Below are 12,845 nucleotides of genomic sequence, written 5' to 3' on the forward strand. Positions count from 1 at the left end.
CCCCGAGATCAAGACCTGAGCTGAGATCAAGAGTCAGATGCTTCACCGACTGAGCCACCCAGGCGCCCCTGCTAAGATTTTCTTCTACGTGCAAAATAAAAGCGCCAGACCCCGAGATAGGCGTGTTGCCTCTTACTCGGGCCTCATTTCATAAATAAGGAAATTAAAGCTCAGAAGGGTAGAGTATCTCTTAGCAGCACGCAGCTAGAGGGAGTCAGCCCACCTGAGGCCACATCAGCACTACCCACCAAAGCAGCCCACAGGGACTCCAGGGCCTATCAGCCCCTTCATGGAAAAGAAGGCTGCTCGGGCGCCTGGGGGGCTCAGTCGGATCAGCATCTGACTCTTGATTTCGGCTCAGGTCATGATCTCAGGGTCCTGGGATCGAGCCTCCTGTTGGGCTCTGTGCTCAGCGGAGTCTGCCTCAGGATTCATTCTCTCCCTCTGCCTCATCCCCCCCCCCATAAATAAATCAATCTTTAAAAACAAACAAGAAAAGGAGGCCGCCCTCTTCCGTGCTGCCTCTGCCCTAGGCCACCACTGGCCTGCATGCGTGCCCTCAGACTGGACAGTGGAGAGACGGGACTGCCGCCTCGCTTTTCCCATCAAGACCTCACGGTCTTTGCTGCTCAAAGCCCATCTACTTCTTAGCCTTCTTCCTCGGTCTGCGAGTCAGTAGTCTCCTGACTGAGCTCCAGCCCCGGGCTCACCCCTCCAGCTCCTCGGCCAGACCAGTCTGACCTGAGCACGGAGCGTGAACTTCCCCCCAATTTAACAAACACTGAGGGAGTCCCCTGGGCCTCCAGGATGCTAGGCCTTAGGGGCACTGACCAGCCACAAGGAAGAGCGGCCATCCCTGTCAGGGAACCCACAGTTTAGGAAGGGGACAAAAGGTAAACACAGAGGTGGGATTAGAGTGACAGGTGCCATGAAAGAAGGCTGGGCAGTTAGTTCAGTCGGGAGAGGCGGTAGGGTGTCAGCATGAAAGGGAGGTTCAGGAAAGGGGGAGCAGAGGCACAGACCCCCATCTTCCCCACATCCCTCACCAGAATCCAGGTGAGTCCGCAGCGGGTGAGGGCTGCTTCCCTACTCCCGCCCTGGGAAACCCTTGGCGATGCTTGCCCGGCCCGTAGGGAAGACACGAGGCCGCCTCCCCAGCATTGCCCCCTCCGCTCCCACCGGGGCCCTCACAGCCCACCCTCTGGCACCGGGGCGGGGGGCGGGGGGGCGTCGGCATCTTTGTCCTGCATCTGCTGCTGTTCTGGTCCGGGGCCTGGAAAACCTTCCCTTCCCCTTTAGTTCAGATGTTCCCCCGGAAGACTTTCCAGCGGCACAGGCAGGCAGCCACTCACTGCATGGTCTCCCTGCCCTTCTATCCTTTTATCTGTTTTCAGTTCAAACTGTTCCTTCATGTGTTTTCACGTCTTACCCACAGGACTGTGAGCTCCTTGGGGGCAGAAACTAGAATGACTCATCTCTGGGTTTCTGCTGCAACATGACAGGAGTTCCTTACATGCTGTTGGGTGGTGGGTAAATGGACGGAGGGGGTTTGGATGGATGGATGGGGAGGGGATGGATGGCTGAGGGGGTGGATGGGAGGGTGGATGGGGGTAGGTGGGTATATGATCTCTGGCATATGGGACCTTACATTTTAGCGGGTAGATTAGACTTGCAATAAAATTCAATAAAATATGACAAGTTTTAGTATTAAAGCACAAACCTCTAGTCTTAAAGGAGTCCAGGAAAGGGGTGCCCCGGGAAGGCTCCCCGGAGGCTGCCGTCAGAACTGCCTACTGAGCGCTGAGGAGGAAGTGCGAGTGCCGTCCCGGTATGACCGTCATCTCGCTGTACACGTGCACCTCCCAGCACTGGGCTTGTGGCATCTTGCTGCTTCTTTATCATCTCGGTTGTTGGCCAGTTTGTCCTCTGAGCTCAGCAAGACATGCTGGGGAGAAGCAGCCTGTCTGCAGAGCCAGCTCGGGACCATCGTGGAACGTGGGAAGAGGCCTTTGGGAACGAACCCTCCTAACTTAGAGGGACTGTGTCTCACCCCTCTAGTGGGGCGTCCCAGTGCCTGGGCTTTCTCCTGGGAGGGGGCCCAGCCATCAGGAAAATGTCCCAAGTTCCTCATGGTAGAAGTCCCTCAACAAAGAGGCAGGGGGAAAGCACAGGGACAGTGGAGGTTATAGCCAGGAAGCAGTCAGAGCCCTGAGGACAACAGGGGAAGGACAGCGAGTTCACAAAGCTGAAGGTACCAAGCTTGTGGCTGTTTCCCCGGAAACAAAGGCGTTCGGAGCTGGAGAGACTTTCCTAGGTGGACGGCTGAATGCAAAGCCCATTATGAACATTTACCGACCCCCTCCCCACCGCCCGCACGTGCGCACGCGCACACACACACACATACACACACACATGACCAGGAACAGTGTGGCCTATGGAATCACATTCCAGCTTTGGAAGGCAGAGAGTCAACAGGACTGTGACAGATTGCGTGTGAAGTGAGAAAGGGGTCCAGGTGACTCCAAGGTTTTACACCTGAATGCTCGAAGGATGGACTCGCTGTTCTTTCTAAAGACAGTGAGCTTAACTGTGAGAAAAGTGAGCATGGGAGAGATGAGGAGCCTGGTTAAGCTTGAGATGCTGACTGGACACACATCCAGTGGACAGCTGGATGTGGGACTCCGGTGCTCAGGTGAGAGGTGCAAAGGACAGATACACACACGGGGGTCTCCGCAGTAGAGAGGTTATTTCTATCTAAGGCACGAGATTGGAAAAGATCACCATGGTTGTGAGGTGAGTAGGAAAAGGGTCAGGGAGAGGAGGGGGCCCAGCAAAGGAGCAGACGGTGCAGCAAGAGGAAAGCAGGAGAGTATGGCCTGTGGGGCGGGGGCTGGTGATCAGCTCTGTCCAAGGCTGTCGGCATGACGACTGAGGCCTGAACTCATGGAAATCTCCGCTCCTTCCGTGAGGTGTGGACGCAGAGCCCCAGCCGCAGTGGGTTCGAGAGAGAGCACACCCAAGAGCAGGAGTGAAGACCCTGGCTCCGTGACACGCTTGTAAAGCCTGGGCTGGAGGGGGAAGGAGGGAGGGAAGAGACTCTCCCATTCTGCCTCTTGTCACTCGAGGTCCCAGCCTGTCAGAACGAGATGAGCATCAGTGGTCACACAGAGGCAGCCTCTTCACACGCTTCTTTCACGTAAAGAACCCTCCAAGGAATCTAAAGGGCGCCCTGGGAGCTGAACAGAAGAGAACACAGAGAGGAGCGTTAGGCAGGGCCAATATACAATGAATTTTGTAGACTCTTTGCTGAAAAGATACCGGGTACACTCAGACGCGGCTACACGACACAGGACACAAGTCCAGTTTGCAAATCAAAAAAGTTTTATAGGATTCAAAGAAAAAAGTTACATCACACATATTCATTTAAATAATAAGTCAAAGTCTGTTACATAAAACGTAATTCTGAAACATTTTAAATTTTATTACTGAAACCACTTAAAAAAGGCTCAAAGTCAAAAAAAAGATCAAGCAAAACTGCTCAGGCGATAAAGTGCACTGGGGGAGGCTGCCGCGCTCCGCTCCCGACCCGGAGCCTACGGCCGCCGGCCTCCACGCTGAGATAACACCAGGGCTCTGGTTCTCAGCACAGTATTTTTCAGGCGGAAACTCTCCCAATTTATAGTCTTTCAGTCAATGAACGGGGTGGGGGGGGGAGTCGTTTACAGAAGGTATTTCTAAATCTAATCAGGAAATGGACGTATAAATCAAAACCATTTTAAACACATCTATTCTTTAGAAACGACGCTGCTCAGAGAGTGAACTTTAGTGTGACAAGTAATCCAATACGCAAAGACCTTGCACTATCCACCAGGACATTAGTCGGACTTCCGTTATTTTGCATAATTAAAAAAATATCCAAATTTAATGCCATTTAACGGCATACACATAGTTTATGTTGATTTAAGGTAGAGGTGGGAGAAGAGACTGGGTGGTGGGGAGACATGAGCTATATACATTTAATTACGGTTCTCTTGCAACGGTGCTGTCTCATGAGCTGCAGGAATACTCAACTACGAAGTGTCCAAGAAGAAGAAAGCCACCTCAACACACAGCCAGCACTCCGACGTCTATGTCAATGAGCAGCTGATGGTAAAGGGCAACTTACTGGCTATCAAGTAACATACAGTGACTGACCAGGCGACGATTACCAGACCAAAGGGACCTGAACATAAAACCTCATCATATGTATTCACTATTTCACCTTACCATTATTTTAATAAAAGTAAATGCCAGTAACTAAAAGGCAAACACAAAATCTAAATACATACGGCACGATAAAAACCCATTCCCAGGCTCACAAAGCAGTGCAACATCCCTGTTCCTCGCACGCACCGCGTTGCCTGGACTCCCAGCGCCGCCCAACACAAGCAAGCTCGGTGGCTCCCCGGAGCCCAGAGCCGCGCGGTCTCTGCAGAATTAGGACCTGGGATCACATGTGTTCAGTGGCGCCACGGGTCTATTTTCTAAGCAGACTGCAAAACACCCCATTCCAAGTAATTCTGTTTGATCAACTTCCTTCAGATAAAATGAATGAAAGGAAAGCAGAGTAGTATTACTGCCTTGAGCGTAACTTGCATTTCCCATAGTTCTTAATATTTAAGAATGAGGGGAATCAGAATGTTGGAGCTGGACTGTTTGCATGTACACTTCACCTCAGATAAACTGTACTTTGGTGGGAAGTTCCTCCAACCAATAAGGACCTTTTCTTCTTCTCTAAGAAGTTACTCTACCCACAAAATACTATAAGGCCACAGCAAAAGAAGTCAGCAATTAACAAAGTGGCTGGCTTTGAGGGCTTACGTTATCTTTTTTTGGTGTTTGAGGTAAACAGGGAACTGAGTAGGTTGCTCTCAGCAGAGCAATGGCCCCCAAAGACACAGACACTCAAATCCTACAGCTCATTGTTCAGCGGGTATCTATCAGGTATTTTAAATGATCCTGGGGGTACATTCTTCAGAAGTCACACCGTGGACACAGATAAATGACTCGTTCTACTTAACCAAAATTATAATTCCTTGGGCTACAGCCTTAAAGGAATCACTGCCTGGAATTTCTCTTGAAAATGCTATGAAAAAGCTAAATGCAAGTTCTCTCCCCCACCCCCAATTTAAGAAGCCCCTATTCAACCAGTTCTGGTTCTAAAAAATTCTTAGATCTAAAAGGCCTGATTATAGACTTGTGGGTTTTTTTGTTTTGTTTTGTGACTGAATAACATGCCAAATTTACTAAATGTAGAGTTATTATGGAAACCACTGCTGAACACTGAAAAGAAGACTGTGAAATCACCTATCTAGAAATTGGTGATTTGAACACCAACAATATAAATACTTTAATAAAAAAACAGTATAAAAATTAGTACCCTGTCTCAGTTCTACAAAACATGAATAGAAAGACTGTAAAAATCCAGATTTTGTAAACTTTATTGCCGAAACGTCGGTTTGAATGCTGGTGATTCAGATGATCAAATTTTCTTCCGTTCCCTCAAAAAAACCTCTGTTAACTACAAAAGATACTGAACAGGGTCCCAACCAAAAAGGAAAAGTTAACATACTTTCATCAGAACCAGCTCCCCACTTTTTCCTATCCACCAAGACTTTTTTTTTTTTTGGAGAGAAAACCATCAGTTCCATTCCTGAAAAATGCTTTTTAAAATTCCCACGGGCAACTCCCTGGCTGACCTCTCACGCAGAGGCCGGCATGCTCGCTAGCGGGCTCCCAGGTTTCTCTGCTGCGGCGATCCGGTTCAGTTTGCCGACCTCTGCCTGCCAGCCGGGGATCTTCTTGGTAGTCATGTGGCGCCGGGCGTGCTTCGTCAGGTGGTCACTGCGCATGAAACGCCGATCACACACCGGGCACACGAACTTCTTCTCCCCAGTGTGAGTTCTGCGGTGGCGAGAGAGTTCATCGGAACGAGCAAATTTTTTATCACAGCCATCCCAGTTACAGTTAAAGGGCTTCTCTCCTAAGAGACGAGAAAACACGCATTAAGGAAAACGTAAGCACTCGGCACCCTACCAGACTGGTTACTTCACGTCGTTTGTAAGTTTTGCTCATCAGAATCTAAGAAAGGAGTAGCCTATTATTCCGGCAATTGAGTCATTCACAAGTCAAGAAATCCTCCATTTCTTTTTGCCACACCTAAGATGTATTTCAGGGCCCAAAGATGTCAAACTAATCTCACACTTCAAAAGATTTCCTTTTCTTAAAGATTTATCCATTTGAGAGAGAGAGCGTGCACGAGCGTGCAGCAGGGAGCGGTAGAGAGAGTCAAGGAGCCTCTGCTGAGCGTGGAGCCCAACTCGGGGCTTGATCCCCCAACCCCAAGATCATGACCCAAGCCAAAACCAAGAGTTCGATGCCCAACAGAACGCGCCACCCAGGTGCCCCTTAAAAGATATTTTTAAATAAAAATAAATCTCTCATTGTTGTAGCTTGGGATAAGGGGGAAGATTCTTGAAAGGAATAATTCCTCCCTCAAAAGCAGAGCCCCTTACAGGCACCCACTAGCTTCGACACCCCCGTGACTATCACATCCAAATACTAGACTCCATTTCATTCGTTGAGTGGGAGCCGCCAAGGTTAGAGCTATGAAGAGCTACAACCACCAACCTGAAATGCATTTTGGAGGACAATACAACAGTAACTCCTTCCAGGTCAGCCCTTCCTACACTGTATTCCACAACTCACTGCTGTCCTACAGGCCGTGAGCAGACATTCTGGGGGAAGGGGGCTCCGCAACCAGGAGTTTATGAAACGCAGCTTTACTGCAGACTCCGTGTGACCTGTTACTGTCCTTGCACTTACGTATGTGTGGGAACCTCTGAAAGGCGAGTTTAACAAACAGACGATTTAACCATAGGAGCCTTAAAAACAGAACAGCAGAACGGTAACTCAAAGAGCAAGAGTACCACAGAACATCTGCAATATTCTAACCTAATCTACTAAAATCAAAGCTCTACCAGACCTCCATTAAACATGGTAGCCACAGCCCCACGTAGCCATGTAAAGGAAACTTATTGAAAACGAAAAATTTACTTCCTTAGTCACACTGTCCCCATTTTAAGCACATATAACTAATGGCTACCTTAACTGGACCGAGCATATTTCTATCACTGCCAAAAATTCTCTTGGAGCAGGCTGACGAGATAATAAAGGTATCAGTAAATCATTATAGTTTCCTGTATTACTTCTCCTTCTGAATTAAAAACTATATATTCCCAGCAAAAGAAAACTACATTCCTTTAAAGTTCACACATTTTCGAATTCAAACTCTTCCACACTTTAAAGACCTTTCCCCATAGTGAACTAAAATAAGTTACACTGATGGTTACAGAATGTGAAATGCACATTTTCTCAAATGCAAAAAGACTAAGGAGTCTACTGCAATGTAAAGACAAAGGGGAACATGAGTGTCACCCTAAAAACCTATTAAAGGAGTACAATCCTAGAACTGTGCTACATTTTATCTACTGGGATCAGCAGATGGTGTGTTCTAGAAAAACCAGTGATGGTTGTACTAATGTTAATCCCAATCCCTACAAGACTACAAAGGCTTTTCAGAACCAAAGAAAAACAGCCAGCTTTCCACCTTTTCCAGTGGTTCTCACGTTTCCCTCCCACTCAAGGAAGGCTGAAGGTGTGTTTCTTCAACACAGGATCTGGAGTTCTAATGCCCTACCTGCCTTAGTACTCACCTGTGTGGGTGCGAAGATGAGCCTTGAGGTGGGAACTTTTAAAGTAGGTTTTCCGGCAGCCTGGGAAGTTGCAAACATAATTTCTCCTTCGGGAAAAGTCTACCTGAGGGGCACAGTTTTGACCGGAGGCAATGAGCACTGGAGCAGGGGCAAGGGGCAAGAACCTGGTATTCCCCAGAGCCATGACACTGGGTGAAGAGGGGGCAGGCTGGGGGAGGGCTGCCTGGGGCAGAACCAGCATCACAGCTCCCTGAGGCACAGGTGGTCCCACGAACACAGGCTGGGGCACTGGAGCAGCATGGGGTAGGATGGGTTTGACAGTCCCTGCAGACGCTTGGGGAGGAGGCTTCAAAAAAGCTGATAACATGCCCCTCTGTCCAGTCACAGGGATCATTTGGCAAAAGACAGGGGAGCTGGGGACAGGGACAGAAATGAGAGGGGTGGCTTTCCTTGGCAAGTCACTTTCATAATTCTTTGGTGAGCAGGTCTGAATTGAGACAGGCCACCCTGCCTGCTGGCCTTTGTCAACGGGGATCAGGCCACCAGACTTGTGCAAGCAAGGCTGACATGACACTGAGCTAGTGTTCAGTAGACTGTCTGTGAGTTGTGTGTCCAGCAAAGCTGCAGTATGTCCCAAAAACTGTGCTTCTCCTTCTCTGTTGACGGAAAGTTGGCATTCTTGAACCTGGGCAGTAGGAACGTGGCCAGGAGCAGGATTCCCCCCAGTGTGGCAGATGACACTTGTCGCCATGGGCCTGCAGGAGGGGTTGGGGGCTAGCTCCAGTGGCTCTGGCTTCAAACCAGGAAGGCCCTTCTCGGCCTTCCGGCTCAGCACTTTGGCTGCCCCAGCAGAGGCTGGAGGGACGGCCATGACCACGCATGCTTTGGACTCAGTTACTTGGGAAGAAACAAGTGTCCCTGTTGATGGCTCCACAAGATCAGGGCTCTGAGGAGGAGTCATGCACTTAAAAAAAAAAAAAAAAAGAAAGAGAGAAAATCCTGTGTGAAAGGTTGTTGTGGTTAAATTTTAAAAGGGACTTACTTTGATCACCATGCCCCCAGTGCCTTTTAGGAAGTATCCAGAAAAGACTCATCTAAGCCTGCTCACAACAGCACCCCGGGGATTTCAAGACTGCATGAAGTATTTTACTTTCTAGGCTTCCCCCCATTTCCTGATCTCTCCCAAACCAATCCACTTGCTTAGTTTTAAGAATGTCAGTGCCACCCCAGGGCTTGCACAGCTACTGAAATAAGCAATTTAAGTATCAGGACCACAAGCGAGAAAGCAAATTTATATTCAAAATAAGAGCTTCTCACAATAGTTTCTGATTCTCAAATCTTTTTTTTTTTTTTTTTTAATCCCAGTGCTAATCATTTAACATCCACTTACCCAGTGCCTACTGGATGCCAGGTAAAAACCTGTCGGACTGATCCCCCAAAGGCCATGCCCTAACCAGTGGCTCTAACTGAACCGGGCCTCTCCTGCAGCACCCAACAACCCCACCTACTGCCTGCCTCCCTGAGGGACAGCTCAATGCCCAGTAACTCTGGCCCACTATGTATACAATTCTCTCCACTGCCCACGAGTCCCTTCTCACTCCTCTTCCCAAGTCTGCTTTCCACACTTTCCTTCCAGTGCAAGCTTCCAGCCCAAGACAATCAGATGCTAATTTTCACATCCGTTAGCTGGTTCTCAGTTTCTCCGAGCTGAGAAGCGATCTCCCCCAGCACTTCTGTAGCTCCAGCCAGTGAAGGAAACAAAAACCAAAACTGTGCTTGACTGCACTCAATTCACACAAGTAAGAAGTGGGTTGCTCCCGGGAGGCAGAGGCCAGTGTGTCAACCCAGCTCATTAAGGCTGCTGCCAAAACACAGGCTGCTTCTAGCTGTCACCCGTGTATCCTGCTCCCAGACTGGGTCATCTGGGGGAAGCGAAGCTCCCACCCTGCAATTCCCAGGGAAGCGAGTACACTTTACTTTCTTACATCCACCTGTAGGTTTCCTCCTATGAACATTTTAACCCTGTGGTTGCAAGGTTAATGGAAAGAGCATGTTTTCGAGAAGAGAAGTTTTCACGCTTAGAACCCACCCAAGAGGAGGTTACGCACGTGGCCTACCAGCATCCCTGTGAATCCACCCACAAGTTCTTCAGCACATTTATTTAACATACTCTAGTCACTACATAAAATGCTCTGCTCCCCACTTCTTACCAGAGTCGATAAAGAGTCGAAGTCCTTTGGTAGCTCAGGTGCGGCTGCGTCCACGTGCACAGTGCTGGTGACATCCCCAGGGTCAGAGACAGGTGTGAGGGGTCTTATCTTTAATAGGTCACCTTTCTGGGATCTTTGACCCCAGGAGCTCATGCAAACAAGAGCCTCAACTGCTTCGATGTCATTCTGCTCCAAGATGCTGCATGTAGACCTTTCGCTATCATGCCTCTTCCTCTCCAGAATTGACTCACAGATGTCCATGATGTCAACCTATAGGCGACACAACACAATAGCTTCTCAGTCCAGGGGAAACAGAGAGGGTAACCCTGATGGGCATGTGGGTACGTACATCAGGCGCCTGCACGATGCACATAACACACGATACTCACGCACAACACGCTCTGTATTCTAGGAAAATATGCCAAGAGAACACTGCTGACAATTTCACTTTTAAGCCAATATTCTGAAGAGTGAAGATGACTGGACTTGGATGGCAAGCAGTTTCCACGGAAAACCCTGATTCTTAAGAAAGTTAAGTTCGTGTTTTCCTTCGGCAATGATCAGTAAGACTTTAATCCTGGAGGTGTGAGCCAAAGTGGCCAGTGTGACACGGTCCAGCCAGGAGGTCCTGCCGGGAGGAGAAACAGACACCGACTCCAAGCCTTCAGTTGGCTGAGAGGACACATGGCTCTTCAGAGTTGGCAAAGCCAGCAGAAGAGTATCCCTACAGATGCATTTTTGGCAACTCTCTGAAGCATTCAGCACAGCCTTCTCAAGTCAGGGCATCACCATGGGCAGAACCTTCCAGTGGCTCAACTCCATGGGCACCAGGAAGGGGAAGGCCATGCTGGCTGCACCTTGTTCCTTAGACTCAGGAATACTCAGTCACTCCCTACTGCCACAAGGTTAGTCAGGAGATAAGAAGAAGAATTTTAAAAATCTCGCAGAGCCCAAAAGACAGACACCCTTCCTGTGTGTCACACCGGTCTTTTTCAGAGGGGGTGGGGGAGGTGGGAGGCGGGAAGAGAAGTGGCTGAAATCAACCGATCTCTTCCCAAAGACCCTTTGCATCTATAAAGATACACGTCTACACTTGGCTTGCCCAAGCGTCAAATCCCTCTGTCCGGCCACGTCCCCCCGCAGGGCACGCTGGCAACGTGGCTGCCTTTGCAAGGGCCACTCTGGCCTAGCTTCGACCGCAGCCCGGGCCTCGGAACCCTGAGGTCACAGACGTGGGGATGCTGCCCGCTCACCCAGCAGCCACGGGGGGGGGGGGGCTGAAGGGGCGCAGGGCTCCGATACCTCTCTCTCAGGCCCTCAGGGTCGTCCAGTCTCGACGACCAAGGTCCTAGGTCTAGCCAGCCGACTAACTCCCCATAGTCCTCAGGGCCCAACACCAGGCGGCCATGGCTAAGGACAGCGCCGTACCTCGCCCCCACCCCCACCCCCCACCCCCACCCCCACCCCCACCCCCGCGTGCGCCTTCCCGCCAACTTTGCCCCGCCCCACCCCTTTGCCCCGCCCCTGCCCCCAACACACCACGTTTCCAGCTTTGCCCCGCCCCCTGCCTCCACCCATCGCGTGTGGCCTCCCCCTTCTCCCGCCCCCTCCGCTGCGCCTTCCCGCCAGCTTTTGCCCCACCCCCTACCCCGCCCCCCCGCGTGCCACCTTCCCGCCAGCTTTTGCCCCGCCCCCTCTCCCTTTCCACCGCCCGCTTCTCGCACCCCCGCCACCCGCGTGTCGCGTTCCCGCCAGCCGCGCCCCGCCCAACGGCCGCCTCCTCACAGGGCCTGGTGACGTCATGGCTGGAAATAGCCCCGCGCCGGGAGCCGGCGGCCGCTGCGGAAACGCTAGACAAAGCTACGCATAGGGCGGCGCGGGGCACACGCCCCCGAGCGGCCCGGCGCGTCCCCTGCCCCGCCCAGCTCCGGGGCCCGCTCGGGCCCCTAACCGCGCGGCCGCGGCAAAGCCCCGTGCATTTCTGCCCTCCTCCGCGCCCAGGCCCCGCAGAGGTGGCACATCCCCGCCTCGCCCCTCGCTCAGATGGGCGTCCACTCACCGCACGCGCGTCGCCCGGGCCCACGGACCCCGGAGTGTGCATGGTGCCGGCGGCCCGAAGGCAACAAAGCAGCTGCGGGGCGGGAGCTCGGCGCACGGCTGCAGCCGCACGTGCGCCGCGGGAGGCGGCGACCCGGAGCTCCTGCAGCCGGCGGGAGCCTCCACCCGCCCGCGCCGCTCTGCCCCGGCGCGGCCCTCGCGGTGCGGGAGGGGCGGGGCGGCCGCGGAGGGAGCGGCCGTGGGGGCGTGGCGCGAAGGCAAACCAAAATACACCGCGCCCCGCCGGGGCGGGGCCGGACGCCCGCCAGCCAATCCGCGCCCGGTCTTTGCGTCGCTGGCCAATGGGCGCCGCGGGGAGCCGCGTGATCGGAGCCTGGCCGCGGCGTGATCTGGCGGGGCGGGATGCGGCACGTGTTTTGGTCGGAGTGAGGGGCGGGGCCTGAGGCCCTGGAAAGTAGGGGAAAGGTCCCGGCGGCAGCGGCGGCCGCTGCTGGAGGGAAGGGCGGTGCGGCTGAGGCCGGGGAAGTCCCTGGGCAGGGCTGGCTGTGGAGGGGGGCGTACTTAAAGGGGTCCTGCCCTCAACCAGCCCAAGTGCCGGCCCCCATGGAGTGAATTCGTCACGTAGAGGAAACCCACCAGGTTTTGCTTGCTTGTATTTTGTTTTTGTTTTTGTTTTTAATTTACCTCCGGTTGGCTCCTAGGAGTGCATCACTGCTGGGGAGGAGTTTTGAAAGCTGGCTGGCTCCAGTGACATTTCTGCATCCATGGCTCCTTTCTGCAGGCACCCAGAGCCCAAGCTTCTAGACGTGGGTCTGCCTTTGAC

The 12,845-nt window shown here is 52.1% G+C and overlaps 1 protein-coding gene across 3 annotated transcripts; it reads right to left on the reverse strand.

The window, feature by feature from the left end:
* Positions 1 to 1,687: 1,687 nt before the first annotated feature.
* On the reverse strand, positions 1,688 to 12,221 carry KLF11 (Kruppel like factor 11). Of its 3 annotated transcripts, none has more exons than XM_040622807.1 (5): positions 12,024 to 12,221; positions 9,965 to 10,234; positions 7,755 to 8,718; positions 5,739 to 6,022; positions 1,688 to 3,236 (listed from the first exon to the last, which is right to left on the reverse strand). In XM_040622807.1, the coding sequence occupies exons 1-4, from the start codon at positions 12,063 to 12,065 to the stop codon at positions 5,742 to 5,744; spliced, it is 1,557 nt and encodes a 518-aa protein (XP_040478741.1). In that variant the 5' UTR covers positions 12,066 to 12,221; the 3' UTR covers positions 1,688 to 3,236; positions 5,739 to 5,741. The 3 variants fall into 3 exon arrangements, with proteins under 3 accessions (XP_040478741.1, XP_040478742.1, XP_040478740.1); XM_040622808.1 differs by lacking the exon at positions 1,688 to 3,236 and adding an exon at positions 10,354 to 10,592 and having other exon boundaries at positions 3,361 to 6,022; positions 12,024 to 12,181; XM_040622806.1 differs by lacking the exon at positions 1,688 to 3,236 and having other exon boundaries at positions 3,361 to 6,022.
* Positions 12,222 to 12,845: the final 624 nt, after the last annotated feature.

This window comes from Ursus maritimus, unplaced genomic scaffold (genome assembly GCF_017311325.1).
Source record: "Ursus maritimus isolate PB19 unplaced genomic scaffold, ASM1731132v1 scaffold_6, whole genome shotgun sequence".
NCBI classification, from domain to species: domain Eukaryota; kingdom Metazoa; phylum Chordata; class Mammalia; order Carnivora; family Ursidae; genus Ursus; species Ursus maritimus.